At 36.4% G+C, this 24,863-nt stretch overlaps 2 protein-coding genes across 3 annotated transcripts in view; one reads left to right on the forward strand and one right to left on the reverse strand.

The window, feature by feature from the left end:
• LOC105474765 (olfactory receptor 2L8) overlaps positions 1–24,863 on the reverse strand; it is a 240,005-nt gene that overhangs the window by 148,489 nt on the left and 66,653 nt on the right. The gene's annotated exons all lie outside the window — the stretch shown is intronic.
• On the forward strand, positions 7,239–8,177 carry LOC105474770 (olfactory receptor 2L13-like). The gene has a single exon (XM_011729604.3). The coding sequence runs from the start codon at positions 7,239–7,241 to the stop codon at positions 8,175–8,177; it is 939 nt and encodes a 312-aa protein (XP_011727906.2).

Below are 24,863 nucleotides of genomic sequence, written 5' to 3' on the forward strand. Positions count from 1 at the left end.
TCAACCATGTGTCTTTAAGGATATATTTTACATTTACCTGTTTCAGTAACTTGTAGAAATTCAATTATAATTTATTAATTCTATATGTGGGGAATAGTAGGTGTTGATCTTATTTATTTATATTTTGATAGTGGTTTTTAAATGGTTACAATATAGTTATTTGTGCACCTCCTGTATGTGTAAAATTTCCCTCAACATAAATACATACATATATACATGCAAAGATTAATATGTAAATTATAAAATTTATGAATACATCAGTCCAGGTTTCTGTCTTTCAATAAACGGAATGATCATCAAAACAAATAACAAACGTTGAAAAATTATTTTCCATCTTATTAACAACTACTTAAGTTTAAATAAAATGAGCTAAGATTTTCCCTTTTGTAAAATAAATGTAAAAGTATGTCATTGACAAAATATAAATGATTTTTTATTTTAATATTTGTGAATATTGGGATTCTTCATAAATAAGAGATCCTTTAATCTTATTTTAATTCCTTTGAATAACAGTGGTGTGCTATAACTTTAAGAGTTAGAAAAGATAAGAACCTTAATGAGGTTTACAGATGTATTTGTAATTAGTCCTGTCTGGGTTTTTTTTAGTTTTTGAGACAGAGACTTGCTCTGTCGCCCAGGATGGAGTGCTGGGGCATGATCTCAGCTCACTGCAACCTCAGCCTCCCAGGTTCAAGCAATTCTCAAGCTTCAGCCTCCAAGTAGCTGATACTACAGGTGGCACTACCACGTTAGGCTAATTTTTGTATTTTATTAGAGGCAGGGTTTCACCATGTTTGTCAGGCTGGTCTTGAGCTCCTGACTTCAAGTGATCTGCCTGCCTCAGACTCCCAAAGTGCAGGGATTATAGGCGTGAGCCACCCCATCTGGCCAGTCTTGACTGTTTTGATCCATGGTCTTGTAAAATTTCATGACACACATAGATTCAGACTTAAGGTCAGTGGTGCCTTGCATGAGCTGATCATAAATAAATTTACAAAATCAATAAATATTGCTGACAACTCAAAATGTGTATCTGAAGTTTTAACTTTTGCCCACTCTCTGGAGTCATATCATTCTTCTGGTTTTGTTCTTTTAATTAATGACTTACTTTATTATTTTAATCCCATGTCCTACTGAATCCTCAATTCTTAGCAGACCTCCTGGCCCATTTTAGGTCTCATTAATTACTTTTTATAAGAATGATTTACTTTTTTAGTGGCCTTTGATGTAAAAATATTTTCAACTATGCACAAATTATCTTTCTCTGTTTTTCATCCTGGCTTTTAGATTTTTGAAAGTTCATATCATCTACACAATAATACCTATATTTTTTCTTCAGAAATTTGAAGCAATCCACGATTTATGTCTTACCTCCCTCATCATCTTACTTCTAATGCCTTATGTCCACTATCATGAAGCACCTGAAATTTCTGCAACTCTTCTTAATGTCTCTTGGCCAACACTCCCATGATGATGGAATGATTATAGAAAGTGTATCTTCTAATTTACCCAGGGGTATTTCAATTTTGGGTGAAATCTGCCATTGTATGCAAAGAGGAATGCTCCAGTAATGAGTTTCTTAATTCCATGTTTGAAAGTGGAGAAAACATGTGTCACCTATCCTGTAGCTCATTCCCCACATATGCAACTCTTTGCCAAGGTAAAGTTCATTTCTCACCCATCTAGCTCCAATGATACCTTGTTAAGAATGCTAAATGTTGGCGAAAAAAATGTAACATACACTCTACATCCATCTCTTTTCTATAAGCTTGAAGATTAATCAGAGACCATACTGTCCTCAGGATTTTGTCTTAAGGCTTTCAGTTTTTTGGATCTATAGATTTTAGAAAATCCTTATGTTTTCCAAAAATCTGTTCACATGTTTATACATACTTAAAGTTTTATCATTTGGAAGAAGCAGTCACGTAGTCCAGCCTAAAATTTAACCAGTAGACATTATGCTTCATGTAAACTGAGCATAAGAAAGCCAATCTGATTTGAGGAAACACAAGTTATGATTATAGAGAAAGAAATACAGAGTGACACCAGCATAAATCATGTATTTAATTTCCTACTAAGTTTAACACAAACAAAAGAATAGATCACATTTTTTTCCAGATATATCATACTTATTTCAAATGATAACTGTCTGTGATTAAATGTCTGTGTGTGGGTGTGGGTATGTGTGTTTGAGACCTTAACATGTCTAAAAATGTCTTCATTTAGGAACAATCATTTAGGTTTCTTAAATTATTTAGCCAATTATTCTCTAACTTACAAAAAGCAGGTGCTAAATATTCTGAGTAAAAAAAGAATTCTCTAACTTACAAAATGAGATAATTTCCATAAACATAATTTAACATCTCTTACAGTTCTGAGGTCATGTTCTGGAATATTAAATACACCCCTCTTCAGTCTGATTCTTAGTAACAGCTGAATGCAGCAAAGTTGATTGCGTTGGTTGATTTGCCCTAATTCATAACTGAGTTGATCCTGAAATCAGCAAAGTGAAGTGAAGTGACCAAGGTTTTGGCCCCCATGGACTTGGACACTGGAGATCAATTAGAGGAGAAAGAGGAATATCTAAGGGTTAGTGACTTAAGGTTCTACATATGAAGTATAGCAGTTCATCCTTCTGTCTTCTGATGGTAGAACCTGAGGAAATTAAGTATAAAATGTCTTATTCTGTTTTCACTGAAACGAGGTAATAGAAAAGGAAGAGGTCTTATCTAAGCACTACTTATGCAAACAGAAAAATATTTCACAAGAGTTGGTGAAGTTGTTTTCTGATTTCACCGTAAAGAGGATGACTAGCTGCAGGAGCTGTAAGGAACGAATATTATAAAGTGTTATCTGCTATTTCTTCCTCATAAATTTTGGCACATAAAGAAGAGATTCTCATTTCAGAAAGAGTTCTGGTTTAATGCAGGGACTATTGATCAGTGACATAATGTTACTGAAAGTCTGATAGACTATCAGAACACAGTTTGAGGTTTACATGTTTTCTGTAATATATGGAATGTTAGCAGAGGATGGTGTCACTATAAAACTGCTTTTTCTCCCACTAAACAAACTGAAGAACTTTGGACAAGGTGAGTCATAGTAATAGAATTAATATGAGTTGATTTGGGTTTGTTTTAACCTAGAAAGCTATTTTGGAAATGTTGTTTTCCCATCATAAGGAAACTCTCTGCTGCACAGGGAATAGACAGTTCCACAACAAATTGGAAAAGCAAATGTAAATGTAAAAATGTAAAACAAGGCAACATGTACTTGTTAGTGTTGCACTATGTGTAGCTCTCAAACAATGTGACATTAATAAAGACAATTTCTCTGGGTCTGAGGACTCTCCATAGTTTACACAGGGACTGGGCAAATTACAGTGACACTAAGGACCTGCTATGTGCTGAACACACAGAACTCTGAATTCTCTTTACAGCTGCCCTATACATTGTTGACGTTGAGGTAGCTGAGTCTATGACAATATGCTATTGGTCTCCTGCTGATTCTCTAAAGGAGTTTTAAAAATGTTATGAGTTAACTATTCATAACATTTGCAAAATAAATTCAGGACCCTACAGTTGCTACATTTATGCTATTAGTTCCTATGAAATGAGGGCTTTTTTTTAACTCTATAAATTTCATCAATGTATCTTTTAGAATGAGAAAGAAAAAAATTTTTTTTCCTGAGGAATGCAAGCCCCCTTTAAACTATCAGGCCCAGAGAGACATTGAAAATGTGGCCGCAGTCACATCTCACTCTTCCTTGAGCAAGGTAATCGTCTTCTGAAGCTATGTGCTATGGGGGCTGTAGACCGACTTGTGTCCACTAGCCATGAATTAACCTATCAATGCCCTATACCACATATCCTATAGTTAAATAATGCATAACCAATCACTGATCAATGTTGTTTCTGAAATCAGTGAGACTTTCTGACTAACAAGTTTAGAATTTGTCTCCTCTCCTGATTCCTCCCTTTCTTTACCTTAGAAACTTGGGTCTCTTCTTTGTTCTCCAGGGTACTTCCCAAGGAAGTGTTTCTGGGCTGCAGCCCTCAAACTTGGCCCAGATGCACTTTCTATATTAATTTGTCTCAGTGCCATTCTTTAAATCAACAAGAATGACCAAGGCAGTCACTAATCTTAGACTCACTTGGTAGCTACAGGAACAATATTTACCCAGCAATAATGTAACCAACAGAGTGATGCTTCCTGTAATTCCGTTGCATTAAATAAGGTCCCATGTCTAATAAGGAAAGCTGCTGGACAACAATGGAAATAGATCCTAAACTCAAACTCCAATATTTCATGACCTAAAAGTTTCAAGTTCTAGATTCACAGGATCCTAAAAGTAGCTATTCTCTTCCATTGCCCAACAACATGCCACCTTTCCATTTTTGGAAACAAAATCGTTATTGTAATAAGTGCCATAAAACAATCTTTATCATACTCGGAGGCTGTGGTCTATGCAAGAAAGAATCAAAATGTCTCCCTTCAAAACAACTCCAGGATGGAACACATAAACTTAGACCCAAGTCAGCTTGTTCAGGCCTTGGTATTGGACACACCTCATGGGATCCTGCTGCCACATTTCTTCCCCTGGATTTAAACCTGGATTAAGTAAAGGAATTCAGAAAGGAAGACATACTTAAGTCATAAATCACAAATGTCCTCCTACTCACACTGGCTTTTCCAGTTGAATAGATTTGCAGGTGCTTGATTCTACTGTCATCTATGGTACTGAAAATCAGACTACAAGAACAAAGAGTGAACATCCTCTCTAATCTCCGTATGCTTCAAACAAGTCTGAAAATTTAAGTAGGCTTGATCTTTTGCAGCACAGCAATAATTACAGAATTTAAGTTGACTGAAGTGTTTTACACACAGGAAGGCATTTACCATATAATTATTAAATTGGGGGTACTGAAATGACTAAAAATTTGAAGCTGCTACACAGGATCAAAATGTGATTCTATCACTAACAGTATTTGAGAAGGTTATTATCTACATCTATAAATACGACTTTAAATACTTGAAAACTGAAGATAAAATGCCTAAATTCACAGAATTTATGTTGTGGAAAGGTTGTAATAAATAACGTGAAGAAGAGTTGAAATAATTTATGGTACCTCAAAGACTCCTATATATAGTATAGATAAATAGAAAATAGATAGGTAGATATGTACATACACACATACATGTGTGTGTGTGTGTGTGTATATATATGTTATATAATTTACTGATCTGTTATATTTCCATTATGACACTACTTTTTGCTTCCAGCTGTGGCAAATACAATTTAAAAAAAAAAAAATAAACCTACTATGCAATCTGTGAGGTTTACTATGTATAATTTACTTACATGAAGAAAAGAATATTGTATGCAAATATCCATGCATTTGATATTGAGTTCTGTAGGTCTTCAACATCTGAAAACCTTATTAGGGAAGAGAGAATGTTTAAATAATATTTTAAAATTAATGTGAATCTTATCAGACTTACAAAACCTTTATAGTTCAAGAAGCGATTTGCATTGTGGGTACATTTTCAGGAAAGGCACAGAAGTGCCTGTCAGGAACATGAAAAGCAGAGTATCAAGGAGAGGATTGAGATTTATCTTGCTGGAATAGTGTCAGCTGGGGAGGAATGACCAGAAATTAAAGATGAAGAAGAGGGCTAGGTAATTCAGTACTTATAATTTAAGCATATAGAAAGTTTCTGAGTCATACATGACAGTTTCTATTGTAATTATGCCCTATTAGATAAAAACATTGGGGAATGTAGGTATTCCTGCCTTCCTCAGTTCCTGTGACTTGCCAATAACTCATAAGTGATATGACTGGTTGTTGCGGAAAGTCAGGGACCCCGAACAGAGGGACCAGCTGAAGCCATTGCAGAAGAACATAAATTGTGAAGATTTCATGGACATTTATCAGTTCCCCAAATTAATACTTTTATAATTTCTTACACCTGTCTTTAATGCAATCTCTGAACATAAATTGTGAAGATTTCATGGACATTTATCATTTCCCCAGTCAATACTCTTGTGATTTCCTATGCCTGTCTTTAATTTCTTAATCCCGTCATCTTTGTAAGCTGAGGATGTATGTCACCTCAGGATCCTGTGATGATTGTGTTAACTGCACAAATTGTTCATAAAGCCTGTGTGTTTAAACAATATGAAATACGGGCACACCTTGAAAAAAGAACAGGATAACAGCGATGTTCAGGGAACAAGGGAGATAACCATTAGGTCTGAATGCCTGAGAGCCGGGCGGAACAGAGCCATATTTCTCTTCTTACAAAAGTGAATAGGAGAAATATCACTGAATTGTTTTTCTCAGCAAGGAACAGCCCAGAGAAAGAGAACACATTCCTAGGGGGAGGTCTCTAAAATGTCCACTCTAGGTATGTCTGTCTTTTATGGTTGCAGATAAGGGATGAAATAAGCCCCAGTCTCCTGTAGTGCTCCCAGGCCTATTCGGATGAGGAAATTCCTGCCTAGTAAATTTTAGTCAGACAGGTTGTCTGCTCTCAAACCCTGTCTCCTGATAAGATGTTATCAATGACAATGCATTCCCAAAACTTCATTAGCAATTTTAATTTCGCCCCAGTCCTGTGATCTCGCTCTGCCCCCATTTGCTTTGTGATATTTTATTGCCTTGTGAAGCATGTGATCTCTGTGACCCACACCCTATTTGTACACTCTCTTCCCTTTGAAAATCACTAATAAAAACTTGCTGGTTTTGTGGCTTGAGGGGCATCACACAACCTGCCGACATGTGGTGTCTCCCCCGACACCCAGCTTTAAAATTTCTCTCTTTTGTACTCTTTCCCTTTATTTCTCAGACCAGCTGACACTTAGGGAAAATAGAAAAGAAGCTATGTTGAATTATTGGGGGTGGTTCCCCCAATAACTGGCGAGGAGTTATCTAGAAAGGAATGCTTTAATTATCTTCTTTATCTTGCCGCCTACAGGGCTAGATTTTCTACTGAAAGACCTCACATGTATCTGTGACTTGCTGAGATGCTTACCAGAAACAATTGGGTAGGGAACATTCCATTCAGATACAGAAATTGATTCAACAAAACCTGCAGTGTTAGTGGAGAAACAACGCATTCTAAAGAAACATTGAAAAACTCAGTTCCTTTTTGTTTTTCTGTTGTGTTTCATTTCATGTTTCTGCTTTGCTTTTGTTTCTATTTCTCTTTTGACACAGTTACAGCAGAAAGTTTTCATGGAGAAATGGAATCACACTTCAAATGATTTCATTTTGTTGGGTCTGCTTCCCCCAAATCAAACTGGCATATTCCTCTTGTGCCTTATCATCCTCATATTCTTTCTGGCCTCAGTGGGTAACTTGGCCATGATTCACCTCATCCATGTGGATCCTCGTCTCCACACACCAATGTACTTTCTTCTCAGCCAGCTCTCCCTCATGGACCTGATATACATCTCCACCACCGTCCCCAAGATGGCGTACAACTTCCTCTCTGGCCAGAAAGGCATCTCCTTCCTGGGATGCGGTGTGCAAAGCTTCTTCTTCCTGACCATGGCGGGTTCTGAAGGCTTACTGCTGACCTCCATGGCCTACGACCGTTATGTGGCCATCTGCCATCCTCTGCATTACCCCCTCCACATGAGTAAAATGATGTGTATGAAGATGATTGGAGGCTCTTGGACACTGGGTTCCATCAACTCCTTGGTACACACAGTCTCTACCCTCCATATTCCCTACTGCAGGACTAGGGCCATTGACCATTTCTTCTGCGATGTCCCAGCCATGTTGCTTATTGCCTGTACAGATACTTGGGTCTATGAATATATGGTTTTTGTAAGTACAAGCCTCTATCTGCTCTTTCCTTTCATTGGCATCACTGCTTCTTATGGCCGAGTCCTATTTGCTGTCTATCATATGCGCTCAAAGGAAGGGAGAAAAAAGGCCTTAAGTATCATATCAACACATTTAACTGTTGTGGTCTTTTACTATGCACCTTTTGTCTACACCTATCTTCAGCCAAGGAATCTCCGCTCACCAGCTGAAGACAAGATCCTGGCAGTCTTCTACACCATCCTTACCCCCATGCTCAATCCCATTATCTACAGCCTGAGGAATAAGGAAGTCCTGGGGGCCATGACAAGAGTGTTTGGGATATTCTCTTTCCTGAAAGAATAATCATGGCCTTCCCTATTCCCTTCGTATTTCCTCTTTCCAAGTTGGTTTGAACACCCTAGAGCAGAGTTGTCCAATAGAAATATAACATAATTTAAAATTTTCTAATAGGTACATTTAAGCAGTCAAATAAATTTAAATAATATGTTTAATTCAAAACAATGCTATAATTAATATTAATTTTAACAACATAGATGTTAATTACATAGCATACATTGTCAGTATGTTATATGCAATATATTATAGTACATGTCTGTACATATATTACCATTAATGTAATAATGCTTATACTCATATATTGACATAATTTCTACATGTAACAACACAAAATAATTAATGTGCTTTTACTTTGTTTTCATTCCAAGTATTCAAAGTCTTGTGTTTATTTTATACTAGAGTGCAGTACAGCATGGGCAAAACACATTTGAAATGCCCAGTAGTCACATGGCGTCAGTGTCTACAGTGTTGGACAGCACAGCCTTAGAGTATCCAATCAAAAGTTTTCAGAGTTTTTTATATATGTGTGTGTGTGTGTGTGTATGGTGTATAAAAATGTGTCTTTAGTATATACAGTTTTGCTGATGGGCTGAAAAGTAACAAGCAAAACTCACACGCTAAAGTAGTGGTTATGTGTTTCTCTATCTGTTGGCTCATTTTCAGAATGTACACATTTATTGTAATTGCCATCTGGAGTCTATTTTATCCTAACATTCTTTAATAAAACTATTCAGGGAGACCTTATCTGAGTTATGATTTTGCTGATTTCAATAAAAATACTGAGATCAAATAATCTGAAGAAGAATATAGGAACAGTTTACATTCATGTATACATACCAATTAAAATTATTTAAATAAAGTTATCAAAGTTATTTGTACTTAAATTATTTACATAAAGGCAGGGAGACAATGACAGGGTAGAGACAACATGCAACATATAAAATGGAAATTGGGATGTCAGGCTTCAGCTATGATTTGTAAAATATATACATGACTTTGCACAGGATGAAATCCTATGTTACTGTATCAAACATTGTGTTTAACAAAAGTTTTACTACTGTTATTTTACTAATTCACTTAAGTTACTTCAAGTCTATCAATGGTTGGAGTTATGGAAGGGTTTTATTTTTGTGGAAAAAATTGAGACTTATAGTAATACATCTCTCTCATTTATTGCCCAAATTCAAGCTCCTAATATCTTTCTCTAATTTCTGACTACCTTCTTAAGTGTTTTCATGTCTTCAGTCCAGTTCTTACTTAGAATATAATCTACTCATTGCCATTTGAGTTATTTGTCTAAACATAGAGTTGATCTTGTCATTCTATAATCTATGATTCCTGCTAGATTATCTAAATTTTGGAACCTTACTTTTTTAATCTCATATCCTATGTTTTTAAGGTGTGCATTGTGTCTCCCTTTACCTGTTTCTAGGACTCACACTCACTACCACAGTCACTCTATACCTCCTGCGTTTCTCTGTAGCCCTCCATTTCCCTGCCTATCTGAACCTTATCACAGAGCATTTCTCACTTCTGGAAAGTTCTATTTTACGTAGCTTATGACTATCAATCTGAATCCCACATAATCAGTAAACATAATTCAAAATTTACATCCCATCTTCTCTTATGCATAGCTGATATCTCTTCCCCCACACTTCTACTCTTGTTGTGCTTATAACATTTTATTACCACTCATTTCTGTTTGTGTCTTCTTTTAAATTGAAGCTCATGGAATATTTTAAAATTATAATAATTAGGATTAGAAGGCCAACTAATATTTAATTACTGTAAATGCATTTCCTGCATATATAACTTAATCTTCACAACACTATGGGGTTCTGATATTAGTTCCATGTTGAGTGAGCACTTCGACGCTTGGTGAGGCAAAACAAAGAAACAAGAAAAATCCTGCCTTAGCTCAGAGAACTTGGAAGGGAAGAACACAACTTAGAAACCAGTTTTCTTTGAATCAGAGATGAGGCTCTTAGTCTCCATGTCACCCAGTCTCTGTATGAACAAGACCCTTGTCATTCTGGTCTGAATATCCCCACAGAATGAAACACTATGACATGCAATGAGGGGTGCATTTATTTGTGGTATGTTATTTATGTTTATTGGTATGCAACACATGTTTAAGGGACTTGTGATCATGCCACCTTACAGATCTAGGAAAAATATAAACAGATAGTTTCTCTACACAGAGTTAGAGTTCATTATTTCGAATTTCCTTTTACTTCTTCAAATGGGTTGTCGCTCATTCAGGGAGATACATTCCTCACTCCGTGATACATCTTACTCCTTTTTTCTAAATTCAAGCAGAAAACCTAAATTTTTCTGCTCTGAATATGACCGCTAGGAATAATTTTTGTGTTTTGATTTTGACTTTTTTTGGAGATTCTACCACTGCTTTGATGTTAAAGAATCACCAATGTTATAAGTCCTTATTTAGTAAAAAGTATAATATATCCTCATGTATTCTGGAGAAATTAAACAATTTGATCAGGCTTTGTACAAAAACAATAAACCACAATTGTGATATAACACTGAGCATAAAAAATGGCTCCAGAATTTCTGCAAGAAAAGGCAAATGGAAGAATTTCTCCAGCAAAAGCAATTGGAAGGCTGGTGAAGTTCATTCAAGTTAATTAACAAGAACCATATCACATAGGAAGGGTTCAGTATGTAAGGCATATTATACTATTTTATATATAGTATACAATATTATATGCCATTATATTATATAGTATATAATATTAATTTATTATATTAAAATAATAATCCAATTAATAATTTATTGATTAATTTATTGTTAATTGATTAAATTAATTAGGTATCTATTGGACCCTTCCTATGTAATTCTCCTATGTAGTTCTCGTTCCATTAGGTAAATTCTTCCCATGTAGTTCTCATTCCATCAGGTAAAATTATGGACAAACAGGTATAGTCTTTTACCTTGTGGAGACCACATGCTGATGTGAGCCATAAAAACATTAGTATATATTATCTGGTCAAACTGGGCAGTGATGAATTCAGGGAGAAAAGTAGTAAATGAGTTATCACACGGAGTCATCAGGTCCCTCTAACATGATGAAGGGGCTGGCCATGTCAACCTGATGGATAAAACCCACAAAGCCCTCTGATGATTGAGATAGGAGGCAGTGAGCAGAAAGGAGTAGGAGACATAGATCAGGGACTTCTCAGGGCCAGGTGAAGGCAAATAATCTGGATTTTATTCTAAAGGTAGCAGAAGCCTTGCAGGGAAATATTTTCTCAAATACTAACATCCACAGCTACTTGGCCAGTCACCTGGTGTGAACTCTGGGAAAATACCTGAACACGTGGCAAAATGGGCAACATCACAGCCAATACTTCCAAAGACACACTCTGAGTTTTAAAGGAGTCATTTGTTTTATATCAAGGTTTAGTTTGATTCTTGGAGGGATATTAAACTTGAGGTGGCTCTAAAGAACCACGATTATTTACAACTCTAATTGTTCTCGGCATGTTTTTCTATGGCATAGGAGGATAACTAGAGTAAACGATAATGTATTGCATATTTCAAAATTGCTAGAAGAGAGGTTTTTGAATATTCTAATCACAAATAAATGATAAATGTTTAAGGTGACGAATATACTAATCATCCTGACTTGATCATTACGCAGTGTATACGAATATCAAAACATTACATTGTCCTCCACAAATATGGTGATTGGTATTCAGTGTAAGTTTAAGTCAATTGTGATCATGCCACATTTCGGAGCCAGGAAAAATGTAAGCAGATACTTTCTCTACACAGAGACATAAATAACAATTTTAAAGTGAATAAATAAAAGAAGCTCTTCCTGGGAGGAGTCCAGATGCTACACTTCTCTGTTATTGTTCTTTCTCAATTCCCCTTCCAATTCCAAGAACAGATCAGTGGCGTAATCACAGAGGGAAACAGGAATGGGATATTATCATGACACATCCTAATGAAGTGGCCAATGACATTGAGGTGGTGAGTTTCTTTCAACTAAAAGATCCCAGCCCAGGACAGAAAAATGATGTTGAAAAATTGCATTCTGCTACTTCTCCCAGAGCAGAAACTACCACAAGAAAATGTGTGAAGTTTTTTGAATCGACCAATAATTTTATATATATTGGGGTACAATATGATGTTTTATATATGTTTATAATGTAAAATGATTACGTTAGGCTAATCAACAACCCCATTACTTCCCATATTTATTTTTTTGTGTAGTAAAAACTTTTAAAATCCACTGAGTAATTTTGAAATATATAACACACTATTATTCATTACAGGCATCATGCCGTACAATAGATCAATAACACTTATTCCTCCTGTCTAACTAAAACTTTATATTCTTTGATCAACAACTCTTTTCCCATACATTCTTATCCTCTGCCTCTTGTAACCAACATTCTACTCTCTACTTCTGAGTTCAACTTTTCTAGATTCCACATATAAGTGAGATCACTTAGTATTTGTCTTTTTTGAGCCTAGCTTATCGACATCGTATTTTGTTGTTTGGGTTGATCCATGTTGTCAAAAATGACAAGGTTTCCCCCATTTTTGAGGGCTGAATGAAATTCCATTGTGAACACTTACTATATTTTCTATATCCATTCATCTTAAGATGGATATCTAGGTTTCTTCATATCCTTACTAATGTAAATAACAGTGCAGTGAACATAGGAGTGCAGATATCTCTTCAACATACTGATTTCAATTTCTTTGGTTATGGAGATTGTATGGTAATACTATTTATAATTTTCTGAGGAATCGCTTTAGCTTTAGCTTACATCACAACCAACAGTGCACAAGGGTTTCTTTTCCTCCACCCCTTCACCAACACTTGTTATGTTGTATCTTTCTGATAAACCCATTATGACAATTGTGAGGTAATAGCTCATTGTAGCTTTAATTTGTGTTTTCCTGATGATCAGTGATATGAGCGTTTTCTCATATATCTGGTGGTCATTTGAATGTCTTCTGTTGAGAAGTGTCTATTTAAGTCCTTCAACTATTTTTTTATGGTATTATTTGTTTTCTTGTTTTTGAGTTGTGTGAGTTCCTAATATATTTTGGATAATAAACCCTTAAATATTAAAATATTAAAATAAATTTGCAAAACTGTCCTCCCAATCTGTGGGTTGTCTCTTCACTCTATTGTCTCTTTTGCTGTGTGAAGCTTTTTAGTTTGACACAATCCCTTTTGGTTTGTTTTTGCTTTTGCCACTTGTGCTTTGGGGGCCATATCCAGGAAATCACTGTCGAAACCAATTCTGTGGAGTAGTTCTCCAATGTTTTAATCTAGTGGTTTTATAGTTTCAGGTCTTACACTCAAATCTTTAGTCCATATTGAGTTGATGTTTGTATACGGTATGAGATGATGATCCAATTCTATTTTTCCGCATGTGGATATACAATTTTCCCAACACCATTTGTTGAAGAGGCTGTTCTTTCTCCATTGTGTTTTTGGTACCTTTGCCAATAATCAAGTGATCACAAGTGTGTGGGTTTATACAATACATTATAATAGGCATGTGAGACTTTTTATAACAGGTTGTGGACCAAAGTGACCATGAGTCTCTGAAGGAGAAGTCCACTCATTCAAAGCACATGGAAGTGGGCCCATTCAACATTATTATTTCTCATGTAAGTTTAACCAAAGAGTGTTGTAGCTCCCTGAAGAGTTAACAATTTTCACACATTCCTTTTGCTCAGGTTTTTTATTGTCACCTTCTTAAAGAGACATTCTTAAGCTAGCTCCTGAAAGAGGCAATCACTTCTCACATCCGCATTTCATACCTATCTTAACTGCATTAATTTTCCACAAGACACATTTATCTTTCCAACACACTGTATTTGTTACCACTTTATTATCTATTTTTCCCATAACTTTTATTCATAGTTTTTTCACCAGTGCTTGCATCTGGCAAAGAGGATGAACTCAATAAAATAGTTAATGAATCACATCATTCTGATCCAAGTAATTAACTGATAGATGGGCATATAGCCCATTTGGCTAATGGCTATGATCCTCAGAGGTTCTGACGTTGGGAAATACATATGGTCAATTCCAGGTTCCTGAGAAGGGAAAATAGCAAGAGCTTTTTGAAGAACTGAGGTGAAAGGGGATAATCAGAGTTAAGACACATATATATTTAAGTACATGAAATAAAGATTGGCCGGGCACCGTGGGTCACATCTGTTATCCCAGCACTTTGGGAGGCAAAGGCAGGTGGATCAGTGGAGTCCAGTGGTCTGAGACCAGCCTGGGCGACCTGGCAAGACATGATGTATTAGTCCGTTCTCACACTGCTATAAAGAACTTTCCTAAGACTGGGTAATTTATAAAGGAAGAAGGTTTAACTGCCTCACAGTTCTGCATGCTGGCAGAAGGTGAAGGGGAAGGAAGCACCTTTTTACAAAGCAGCAAGAGAGACAGAGAGAGAGCGAAGGGGAAAGAGACCATTATAAAACCAGTAGACCTCATGAGAACTCACTCACTATCATGAGAACTGGGGAAACTGCCCCTATGATCTGATCACCTCCCACAAGGTCCTTCCCTCAACACCTGGGGATTACAATTTGAGATGAGATTTGGGTGGGCACACAAGGCCAAAACATATTATACGGTCCTTACCATAAAAAAAAAAAAAAAAAAAAAAGACTAGCAGACTAGCTAGGCAGGTTGGTGCACGTCTGTAGTCCCAGCTACTCAAGAGACAGAGGTGGGAGGATCAGCTGAACCTGGGAGGTCAAAGCTGCAGTGAACAGTGATTGAGCCATTGCACACCAGCCTGGGAAAGAGAGTCAGACCACGTCTCTAAAAAAGGAAAAGAAAAAAATTAAAAATAAAGAAAAAGAAAACAAAGGAAGAAAACTTGATATGATGCTAGAAGAAAGCTATTGCTGATGAGGATATGTGTGGTAATTAATGAGGCATTTTTTTAAATTATATGTGTTAATATACTGAATATGAATCAATTTGATTTAAAATTAAAGTTATTTTAAATATTAAATCAGATTCCCAAATAGACGCAATAAAAAATGATAAAGGGGATATCACCACTGATCCCACAGAAATACAAACTACCATCAGAGAATACTATAAACACCTCTACACAAATAAACTAGAAAACCTAGAAAAAATGGATAATTCCCTGGACACTTACACTCTCCCAAGACTAAACCAGGAAGGAGTTGAATCCCTGAATAGACCAATAGCAGGCTCCGAAATTGAGGCAGTAATTAATAGCCTACCAACCAAAAAAAGTCCAGGACCAGACGGATTCACAGCCAAATTCTACCAGAGGTACAAGGAGGAGTTGGTACCATTCCTTCTGAAATTATTCCAATCAATAGAAAAACAGGGAATCCTCCCTAACTCATTTTACGAGGCCAACATCATCCTGATACCAAAGCCTGGCAGAGACACAACAAAAAAAGAGAATTTTAGATCAATATCCCTGATGAACATTGATGCAAAAATCCTCAATAAAATACTGGCAAACCGAATCCAGCAGCACATCAAAAAGCTTATCCACCATGATCAAGTGGGCTTCATCCCACTTGGGATGCAAGGCTTGTCCAACATATGCAAATCAATAAACGTAATCCAGCATATAAACAGAACCAAAGACAAAAACCACATGATTATCTCAACAGACGCAGAAAAGGCCTTTGACAAAATTCAACAGCCCTTCAGGCTAAAAACTCTCAATAAATTCGGTATTGATGGAACATATTTCAAAATAATAAGTGCTATTTATGACAAACCCATAGCCAATATCATACTGAATGGGCAAAAACTGGAAGCATTCCCTTTGAAAACTGGCACAAGACAGGGATGCCCTCTCTCACCACTCCTATTCAACACAGTGTTGCAAGTTCTGGCTAGGGCAATCAGGCAAGAGAAAGAAATAAACGGTATTCAATTAGGAAAAGAGGAAGTCAAATTGTCCCTGTTTGCAGATGACATGATTGTATATTTAGAAAACCCCATCGTCTCAGCACACAATCTCCTTAAGCTGATAAGAAACTTCAGCAAAGTCTCAGGATACAAAATCAATGTGCAAAAATCACAAGCATTCTTATACACCAGTAACAGACAAACAGAGCCAAATCATGTATGAACTCCCATTCACAATAGCTTCAAAGAGAATAAAATACCTAGGAATCCAACTTCCAAGGGATGTAAAGGACCTCTTCAAGGAGAACTACAAACACTACTCAGTGAAATAAAAGAGGACACAAACAAATGGAACAACATACCATGCTCATGGATAGGAAGAATCAATATTGTGAAAATGGCCATACTGCCCAAGGTAATTTATAGATTCAATGCCATCCTCATCAAGCTACCAATGACTTCCTTCACAGAATTGGAAAAAAAAAAAATGCTTTAAAGTTCATATGGAACCAAAAAAGAGCCCGCATTGCCATGACAATCCTAAGCCTAAAGAGCAAAGCTGGAGGCATCACGCTACCTGGCTTCAAACTATACTACAAGGCTACAGTAACCAAAACAGCATAGTACTGGTACCAAAACAGAGATATAGACCAATGGAACAGAACACAGCCCTCAGAAATAATACCACACATCTACAGCCATCTGATCTTTGACAAACCTGACAAAAACAAGAAATGGGGAAAGGATTCCCTATTTAATAAATGCTGCTGGGAAATTGGCTAGCCATAAGTAGAAAGCTGAAACTGGATCCTTTCCTTACTCCTTACACGAAAATTAATTCAAGATGGATTAGAGACTTAAATGTTAGACCTAATACCATAAAAACCCTAGAAGAAAACCTAGGTAATACCATTCAGAACATAGGCCTGGGCAAGGACTTCATGTCTAAAACACCAAAAGCAACGGCAGCAAAAGCCAGAACTGACAAATGGGATCTAATTAAACTAAAGAGCTTCTGCACAGCAAAAGAAACTACCATCGGAGTGAACAGGCAACCTACAGAATGGGAGAAAAGTTTTGCAATCTACTCACCTGACAAAGGGCAAATATCCAGAACCTATAAGGAACTTGAACAAATTTACAAGAAAAAAACAAACAACCCCATTAAAAAGTGGGCAAAGGATATGAACAGACACTTCTCAAAAGAAGACATTCATACAGCCAACAGACAAATGAAAAAATGCTCATTATCACTCGCCATCAAAGAAATGCAAATCAAAACCACAATGAGATACCATCTCACACCAATTAGAATGGCAATCATTAAAAAAATCAGGAAACAACAGGTGCTGGAGAGGATGTGGAGAAATAGGAACACTTTTACACTGTTGGTGGGACTGTAAACTAGTTCAACCATTGTGGAAGACAGTGTGGCGATTCCTCAAGGATCTAGAACTAGAAATACTATTTGACCCAACCATCCCATTACTGGGTATATACCCAAAGGATTATAAGTCACGCTGCTATAAAGACACATGCACACATATGTTTATTGCGGCACTATTCACCATAGCAAAGACTTGGAATCAACCCAAATGTCCATCAGTGACAGACTGGATTAAGAAAATGTGGCACATATACACCATGGAATACTATACAGCCATAAAAAAGGATGAGTTCGTGTCCTTAGTAGGGACATGGATGCAGCTGGAAACCATCATTTCAGCAAACTATCACAAGAACAGAAAACCAAATACCACATGTTCCGTCTCATTTATGCCAATATAAATGGCATTCAGAAATAAATATTCACTTATATATTTGGCAACTATCTACATGTTTAGAGCACAGAGTGTTTTTCGGTACAAAATGGCAAACACATTCTCACATACTGTTACTGGGATGTAAATTTTTATAACTTTCTGGAAGAATTACCTAATGTATAGACAGATTATATATGCACACATACATGAGATAAATTATATGTAAGTATATGTACATATACATATATAATACTTCAATATACTTACATATAGTAATACAAATATATGTAAATATATATTTACATACTTATTTAACTATATGTGAATATCTACTCATAGTTACATATCTTAAATACACATATATTTTATATGCACTTATCTATAAACATATTAATTATGTGTATTTATTTATGAATATTATATAAAATATATGTAATTTCTATATATACTATATATTATATATTACATATATGTTGATACATAACATGTATGCTTGTGTAAGTGTACAGCAATACATATACACATATATACATATATACATACAAACCTATAAAAAAGATAAAAGTTTAAGCACATGTATCATAGATATGTAGAAGAAAATTCATACCAGCATTACTCAAAATACTCAGAAACTGAAAATGTCCCAAAGTAGAATGGATTAATGACGTATGCTATGTTAATATAGAGTATTAAATATTACTCTAAAAACCAGAGAAATGTAAACTAATACCACCATGCGACGTTACTACATGTATCAGAATTGTGAAACTTTAAAAATAATAAAAGAAATGCACAGAAAAATTGTGTGGATGATAAATTTGATCATTATGACCTCCAAAGTCTTCCTATAGAGTGCAAATTTCATACTCTTTGGAAGTAGTGTGGTATTTTCTAGCAAATTTGGAAATTTACTTGTGCTACAACCCAGCAATTCCTGGGTTATAGTGATATATATTTATATTCAGTTATATAGTTATAATCAGTTAGAGCCCTTGCACAGAAAGACCAGTAGATTTCTATAGCAATCTCCATTACAGCATCAGATGTGATAGAATCCAAATAGGTGCCCATCAACCCTGAAATGGCTAAATACATTGCAATAAGATGATATAATGAAATACTATATGTCAATAAAAAATGAGAGACAGGAATGTGTCCTGCAAACATAAAACTCACTGGAGGCCAAACTCAGTAGAATAAGTGGTTTAAAATTAATGTATGCTGTTTACAGATTTCTTTAGAACTTACAAATAAATGAAAGTATGAACAGTATTACAACAAGAGAAGATAGTAATTACATTCAGGTGGAAGGAGGACTTTTTGTTTGGAAATGGAAATGCAAAGGGCTTCTGAGAGTGCTGACATTGGTCTGTATCCTGAACTGGCAAGTGGTCACACAGGTGTTCAATTTATGATACCTTGTTTCCTTGTGGTTATCTTGCCTATGGCTGTGTGTGTATGTGTTTTAAATTTTACCATAACAACATTTTTATAAGTAAGATGCAGAATAGAATAGTAATTAATAAAAATAATATATGGTCATATATGTATCTACCTGTGGAATGATACACAATAAACTGGAAACCCTTTTTATACTAGAGAGAAGACAGAGAATGTATATGAGGAATGGGGACTGTAAAGAAAATCAGCCAAATTCTAAATGTTTTCCTAAGTTTATGCTTATGTTATTGTCATATATTACTTATACCTATGATAAAATTAACTAAAACACAGACATAAGAAAAAGGCATATCTCAATTATACTAAAAATCTGAAATCTGGAGCTTCAACCCAAGCATGTGTGTTTTTTAAAATGCCCTTGAATATTCTGGAGACAGGAATTCAGCTGGACTTGTTTCACAAGATACAAGTAACAAAGACTCCACTGATAAAACAGGATGTGGTAAATAAGCTGACCAAAACCTACCAAAACCATCATGGCAATGAAACCCACCTCCGGTGGTCCTCACTGCTCGTTATAATTAGAATACATTAGCATACCAAAGGAAACTCCCAACAGCACCATGACAGTTTACAAATGCCATGGCAAGGTCCAGAAGTTACCCTATATGGTCTGAAAAGGTGAAGACCCCTCAGTTCCTGGAACTCCCGTCACCTTTCCCAGAAAACTCATGAATAATTCACTCCTTGTTGAGCATATAATCAAGAAATAACAACCCCAAGTATGTGGTAAGCTCCTGCTGCTATTCTGTCTATGGGGGAGGCACCTTTTTATTCCTTGACTTTTCAATAGACTTGCTTTCACTTTACTCTGTTGGCTTGCTCTTGAATTCCTTCCTGCATGAAGGCAAGAACCCACGTGGCATCCCGGGCTAAGCCCCAATTTTGCGGTTTGCCCTGTGATAATCCGACTAGAACATCTGCAAGTCCAAAATTATCTATTTCTTCAATTTGTTGTATATTGAACTTTGGGTCTTATTCTTAAAAAAAAAGAAAATACATGTATTATTTAGAAATTAAAGAAAAATAATTTACAAGAATAATAATATGAGCAAGGAATTGCACCAAATATTTTTATCATATTTAGGAGTATTTTTCTGGATTTCTTTAAAACATGCAACTATCTAGGAACAATTAAATTTGGCGATTCATAGAAAGTCAGTTAAAACTACCTGGGAAGATACAATGCAACAATATTTCTAACAAAAGTTTATTAGGAGGCCAAAAAGATGTGTTAGTTGATAATAGTAAAAGTAGACATTTCTGCTATAATATGATACTTAGATTTTCAAAAAAACTTTATGCTGGTAAAACTGCACATTGAAAAGGTAAAATTTATAGGGCAAATAGGGATAAACCATTCAATACTTATGAGATAATCAGGTCATTAACTCTAACTTGTGATAAAATTAGTAGCCCTAATGAATTTCTTCTTGCATTTTAAATCAGTGTCACACAGCCAGTGTCTGCTTCCTGACATAAAGCCCTTCTCCTTCTCCTGGAGTTAATGCTTTCTTCTGTGAATGGTAGATACTTGTATTCATTTACTTTCGATAAAGTCTATTGAATCAGTAGTTAGCATCTGATCCCTGTTAGCTATCTCCACTAATTACGTTTTAGCACCAGGGAAATATCTTTGCAACTAGCTAATTGGCACTTCTAATTTCACCAGAAAGCTTACAATTATAGAATGCATAGAGGATACTGAAGGTAAATAACCCATTACTTCTGGTAAAGTCAAAACTTCTAAGAAATTTTTAAGTTTCCTGAGTATATTTATATATTTCTTAGACTTTCTCCTGTGGGCCAAAGCAAAAAAATTGGATTCCATTCTGAAAATCCTGAAATCTGAGATGGAGGAGGGGAGGGTTCATACCAACACACTGGAAGCAGGGACGAAAATAGGTTCTCCCTGACCAATCGGCCCCCTTCCAATACCCGTTCTTATCTTTACAAGTAAGATTCTGAATTTTTGACGAGTCAGTATGGCCTTTGCCAAAGTGTGTAATACTAAGCTCTGCTAGTATCTAAATATGTAAACTGCATTTTATCCATGAACGTATTTAAACACTGTCCAGAAAGACACCCCAAAGTTCTACCCAGTCATTGTCTCCCAACAAAAACACAGGCAGTCCTCCCCTTCGGGTCCAGACATGGCTTCTTTCTCAGGCTGTGGATCCTGATCTTGGGACAAATTTCTGGCCCAATATTGTCCATGATCCCTGAATCTACTAGGAGATTTGTCCTTGTATATTACCATCAATGGTCCATCTGAACAGGACATTGGAGTCTTTGCCTTCCTTGAATACGGGCAGTTCAATTAGCCTGCTTCCCAGAGGGCACCTTACCTTACCATCACAAGCCTTACAAACAGGCTTGTAGATTACTTATTATATTCCCATCCTTTCTCATCTATCTGCCTCAAGTCAATTTCATGAGCCATAGCCCACATGTCCCGTTCCTTCCTAGACCCAATTCTCAATAATATTTTCTTCCAAATAATTCCTCAAACCTATGCAATGTGATCTTCCTTGAGGTTACTTGATCTGACAGTTCTAGGCTGGAAATTATGCCCGTGTATCTACTCTGTGATCTGGTGATGTCTGGAATTTATTCCAGGCTCATATTGGGCATTGTGTATAATGTGTGTATACCAAGCCTGATTCTTCTGTGTTTCTGAAGATTTATGGGCCAACAGATTTTTTAAAATGTTTCTTTTATGTCTCAATGAAAATAATTTTTATATTTCACTGTCCATTAAGGACTTCAATTGATACAATCAGATTTTTAATGTCAGTTTAAATTTAACTAGAAAATTCTATGAAAAGTAAGGGCAGTGATCACAGGGATTTAGGAATATAAATGTATTTAAAAATATTTAGCAGACAAAATTAAAAGGATCTTATGTTGAATTTGTGGTAATGAAACAAAATGGCAGAGATTAAGTCCCAAATGTCAAATTGACCTCCATCCAGTTTGTGGAATCCATGTATATATCTTTGCATTTTCTTACCATGCTATAATTACTGAATAATTTATTCAGTGATTAAAAAGATATTTAGCCTTTAAAGTCATTGTCTATTTTTTTTCCAGATTTTAAAGGCAAGTAAAAAAATTAGTACTGGTGATTGACATAAATCTTACAAAAAGAAGATACTTATTCTGTGGAAACATGAGGGATCACCTCCCCCTCACCCACTTTATCTCTTATGTGAGGTTTTTGCCCAGGTCTAGGAAACAAATTGATACAAGATGGATTAATAAGGGAAAAGCATATAAGTTTTATGCATTTCACATGTTCATGGGAATCCTCACAAGAGTGTGAAATCTAAATAAATTGTCAAAGCAAGATGTTTTTATACTTTTAGAAAAAGAATGATAAATTGCAGAAAAAATTACAAAAAAAAAAAAGAGAAACTGGCTCGAAGCCATAAATTCCAGGGGAGTCCCTAGGAGGTATATGGGGGTGTAAAGATAGTGAAAAACAAGAGTTAATTCTGGTAGTTTATTTATTCAGGTCCACTGCATTCCCCCAATTCCCAGGCTCTAGTGATAAGGGCTATTTTCTATTCCATTACAGGGAGGGTACCGGAAGAGTATCCGAATGTACCAAAGATTCCTGAAGGCATCTTTAGAGCTTGCTGCATGCTGAAAAAGACAGGTCAGATAACCTTTTCCTCTACTGTCAACAAAATGTCTTCGATGTTTTCAGTTCAAACTAATAAATATGCCAACTCAACATATTTGTCAATGGCATATCATTCACTCCTTCAATTTACTCTATTTCACTGTTGAAGCACAACTTCTTGTGATGAGAAAGATACTCGTCCTTTAAAATAGAAATACTCATGTCCTTTTCCATAAATCAAATTTTGCTAATGTAACACATAAGAAATCTCTAAATGCACACAGTCTATGTTATGAAATCCACATAGATAGCATGTGATATAAAATTTACATCTCCTAGTCTAAGGACATGAAACAAAGAATGACTGTGAAGTGCAAAATAATAACCACAGCATAATATTTGGAGGGAAAGAAAAATGGCTAAAACCAGGCACAATGAACAGCGAGCCAAGGACTCTGTGAGATAATGAATTCGTCCCCACCAAGAGGAATTATTATCCAACTTTCAAAATTATCTGTAGTACATTCTCATAAACAATGCAGCAATTGACAGTAGATTTGAATAATTGGACTTTTTATATTGTTCTTCTTAATGACCTTAAGGGGAAAGGAGTGGCCTTTAAGTGCAGACAGCATGTCAGAGGGGTGACCTCTTTATCTCCAATTCCAGGGTCATTGACATGAAAAAATCCCAGGGTCATTGGCAAGGATTCACCTTGCCTCTACAGGAATGTCAGTAGGAGGGACTTCAATGATGCCATTTACTGAAAAGGTACAAGCCATCCATATTATTTTTCAGTAAACTAACTTCACAGAGATGGAACAATTTCCCCAAGGCCATGGTATGTCACAGAAAATCATAAAGCTAGGTCTCCTGCTTCCCTCCATGAATCACTACCTGGAATGGGTAAAGAGACTGAACTGGGCACCTCTGCTCAATTCAGTCCTCCCTCAGGCTCTTTCCAGTAATAACAACTAACAAAAACAGCAGACATTCCATCTTAGTGTATTCAAGCTTCTGTGAAAAAATATCTTAAACTGAATGAACTATAAACAAGACAAATGTATTTTTCAGAGCTGTGGAAGCTGGGAAGTACAAGACAAGGTGCCTGAAGATTCAGTGTCTGGAGAAACGTTGCTTTCTGGTTCACAGACGGTGGCTTCTATGACACCATAGATGGCACCATCTGCTGTGACCCCACATGGTAGAAGGGACAAAGAAGTTATCTTGAGTCTCCTTTAGAAAGGCATTCATCTTATTCAAGAGGGTGCTACCCTCAGGACCTAATCATTTCCCAAAAGGCCCCTACTCCTAATACTGTCATTTTAGGGGTTTAGATTTAAACATGTAGATTTGGGGAGGATACAAACACTCAGACCATCGCACATTCCCACCACTAGCCCAGACTGCATGATGTTATTCACTTCCTGTCCACTCTTTCCATCCTTCTCAGGACAGGCCTCGTGGGCATATTCATAGGGTTCCACACTCGAAGGGCTCCATGCGTGGTTTCATGCTCTGCTGTTGTCATTGAAATATTTTATAATTTCATCTCTGAGTATGAATGTGATAGAGGAGCTAGACAGGCTGGCAGCATGTGCACACAGTTTGGGTCTACTGGTAGTGACTACACAAGTGGGCTCAGGCAAGAACCACGTGGGGCAACTGGCCTGGTCTTCTCATGCGCGCGCGTGCGCGCACGCGCACACACACACACACACACACACACACACACCTTGTAATACTTCACAGCACCACAGGACCCAAGCAGTGTCTGGGGTATGACAGGGCTCATGTTGGTGGTGATGACAGAAGCAGCAGCGCAGGTGGCAGTAGGGTATGAGTGTCCCTAGCTTGGAAGAGAGGAGGTGCTTGCCCTGGCAGCAGCAAGTGACTGCTGATGGGATGCCTATTTTCCCTC

The sequence above is a fragment of the Macaca nemestrina genome, chromosome 1, assembly GCF_043159975.1.
Source record: "Macaca nemestrina isolate mMacNem1 chromosome 1, mMacNem.hap1, whole genome shotgun sequence".
Classification (NCBI taxonomy): domain Eukaryota; kingdom Metazoa; phylum Chordata; class Mammalia; order Primates; family Cercopithecidae; genus Macaca; species Macaca nemestrina.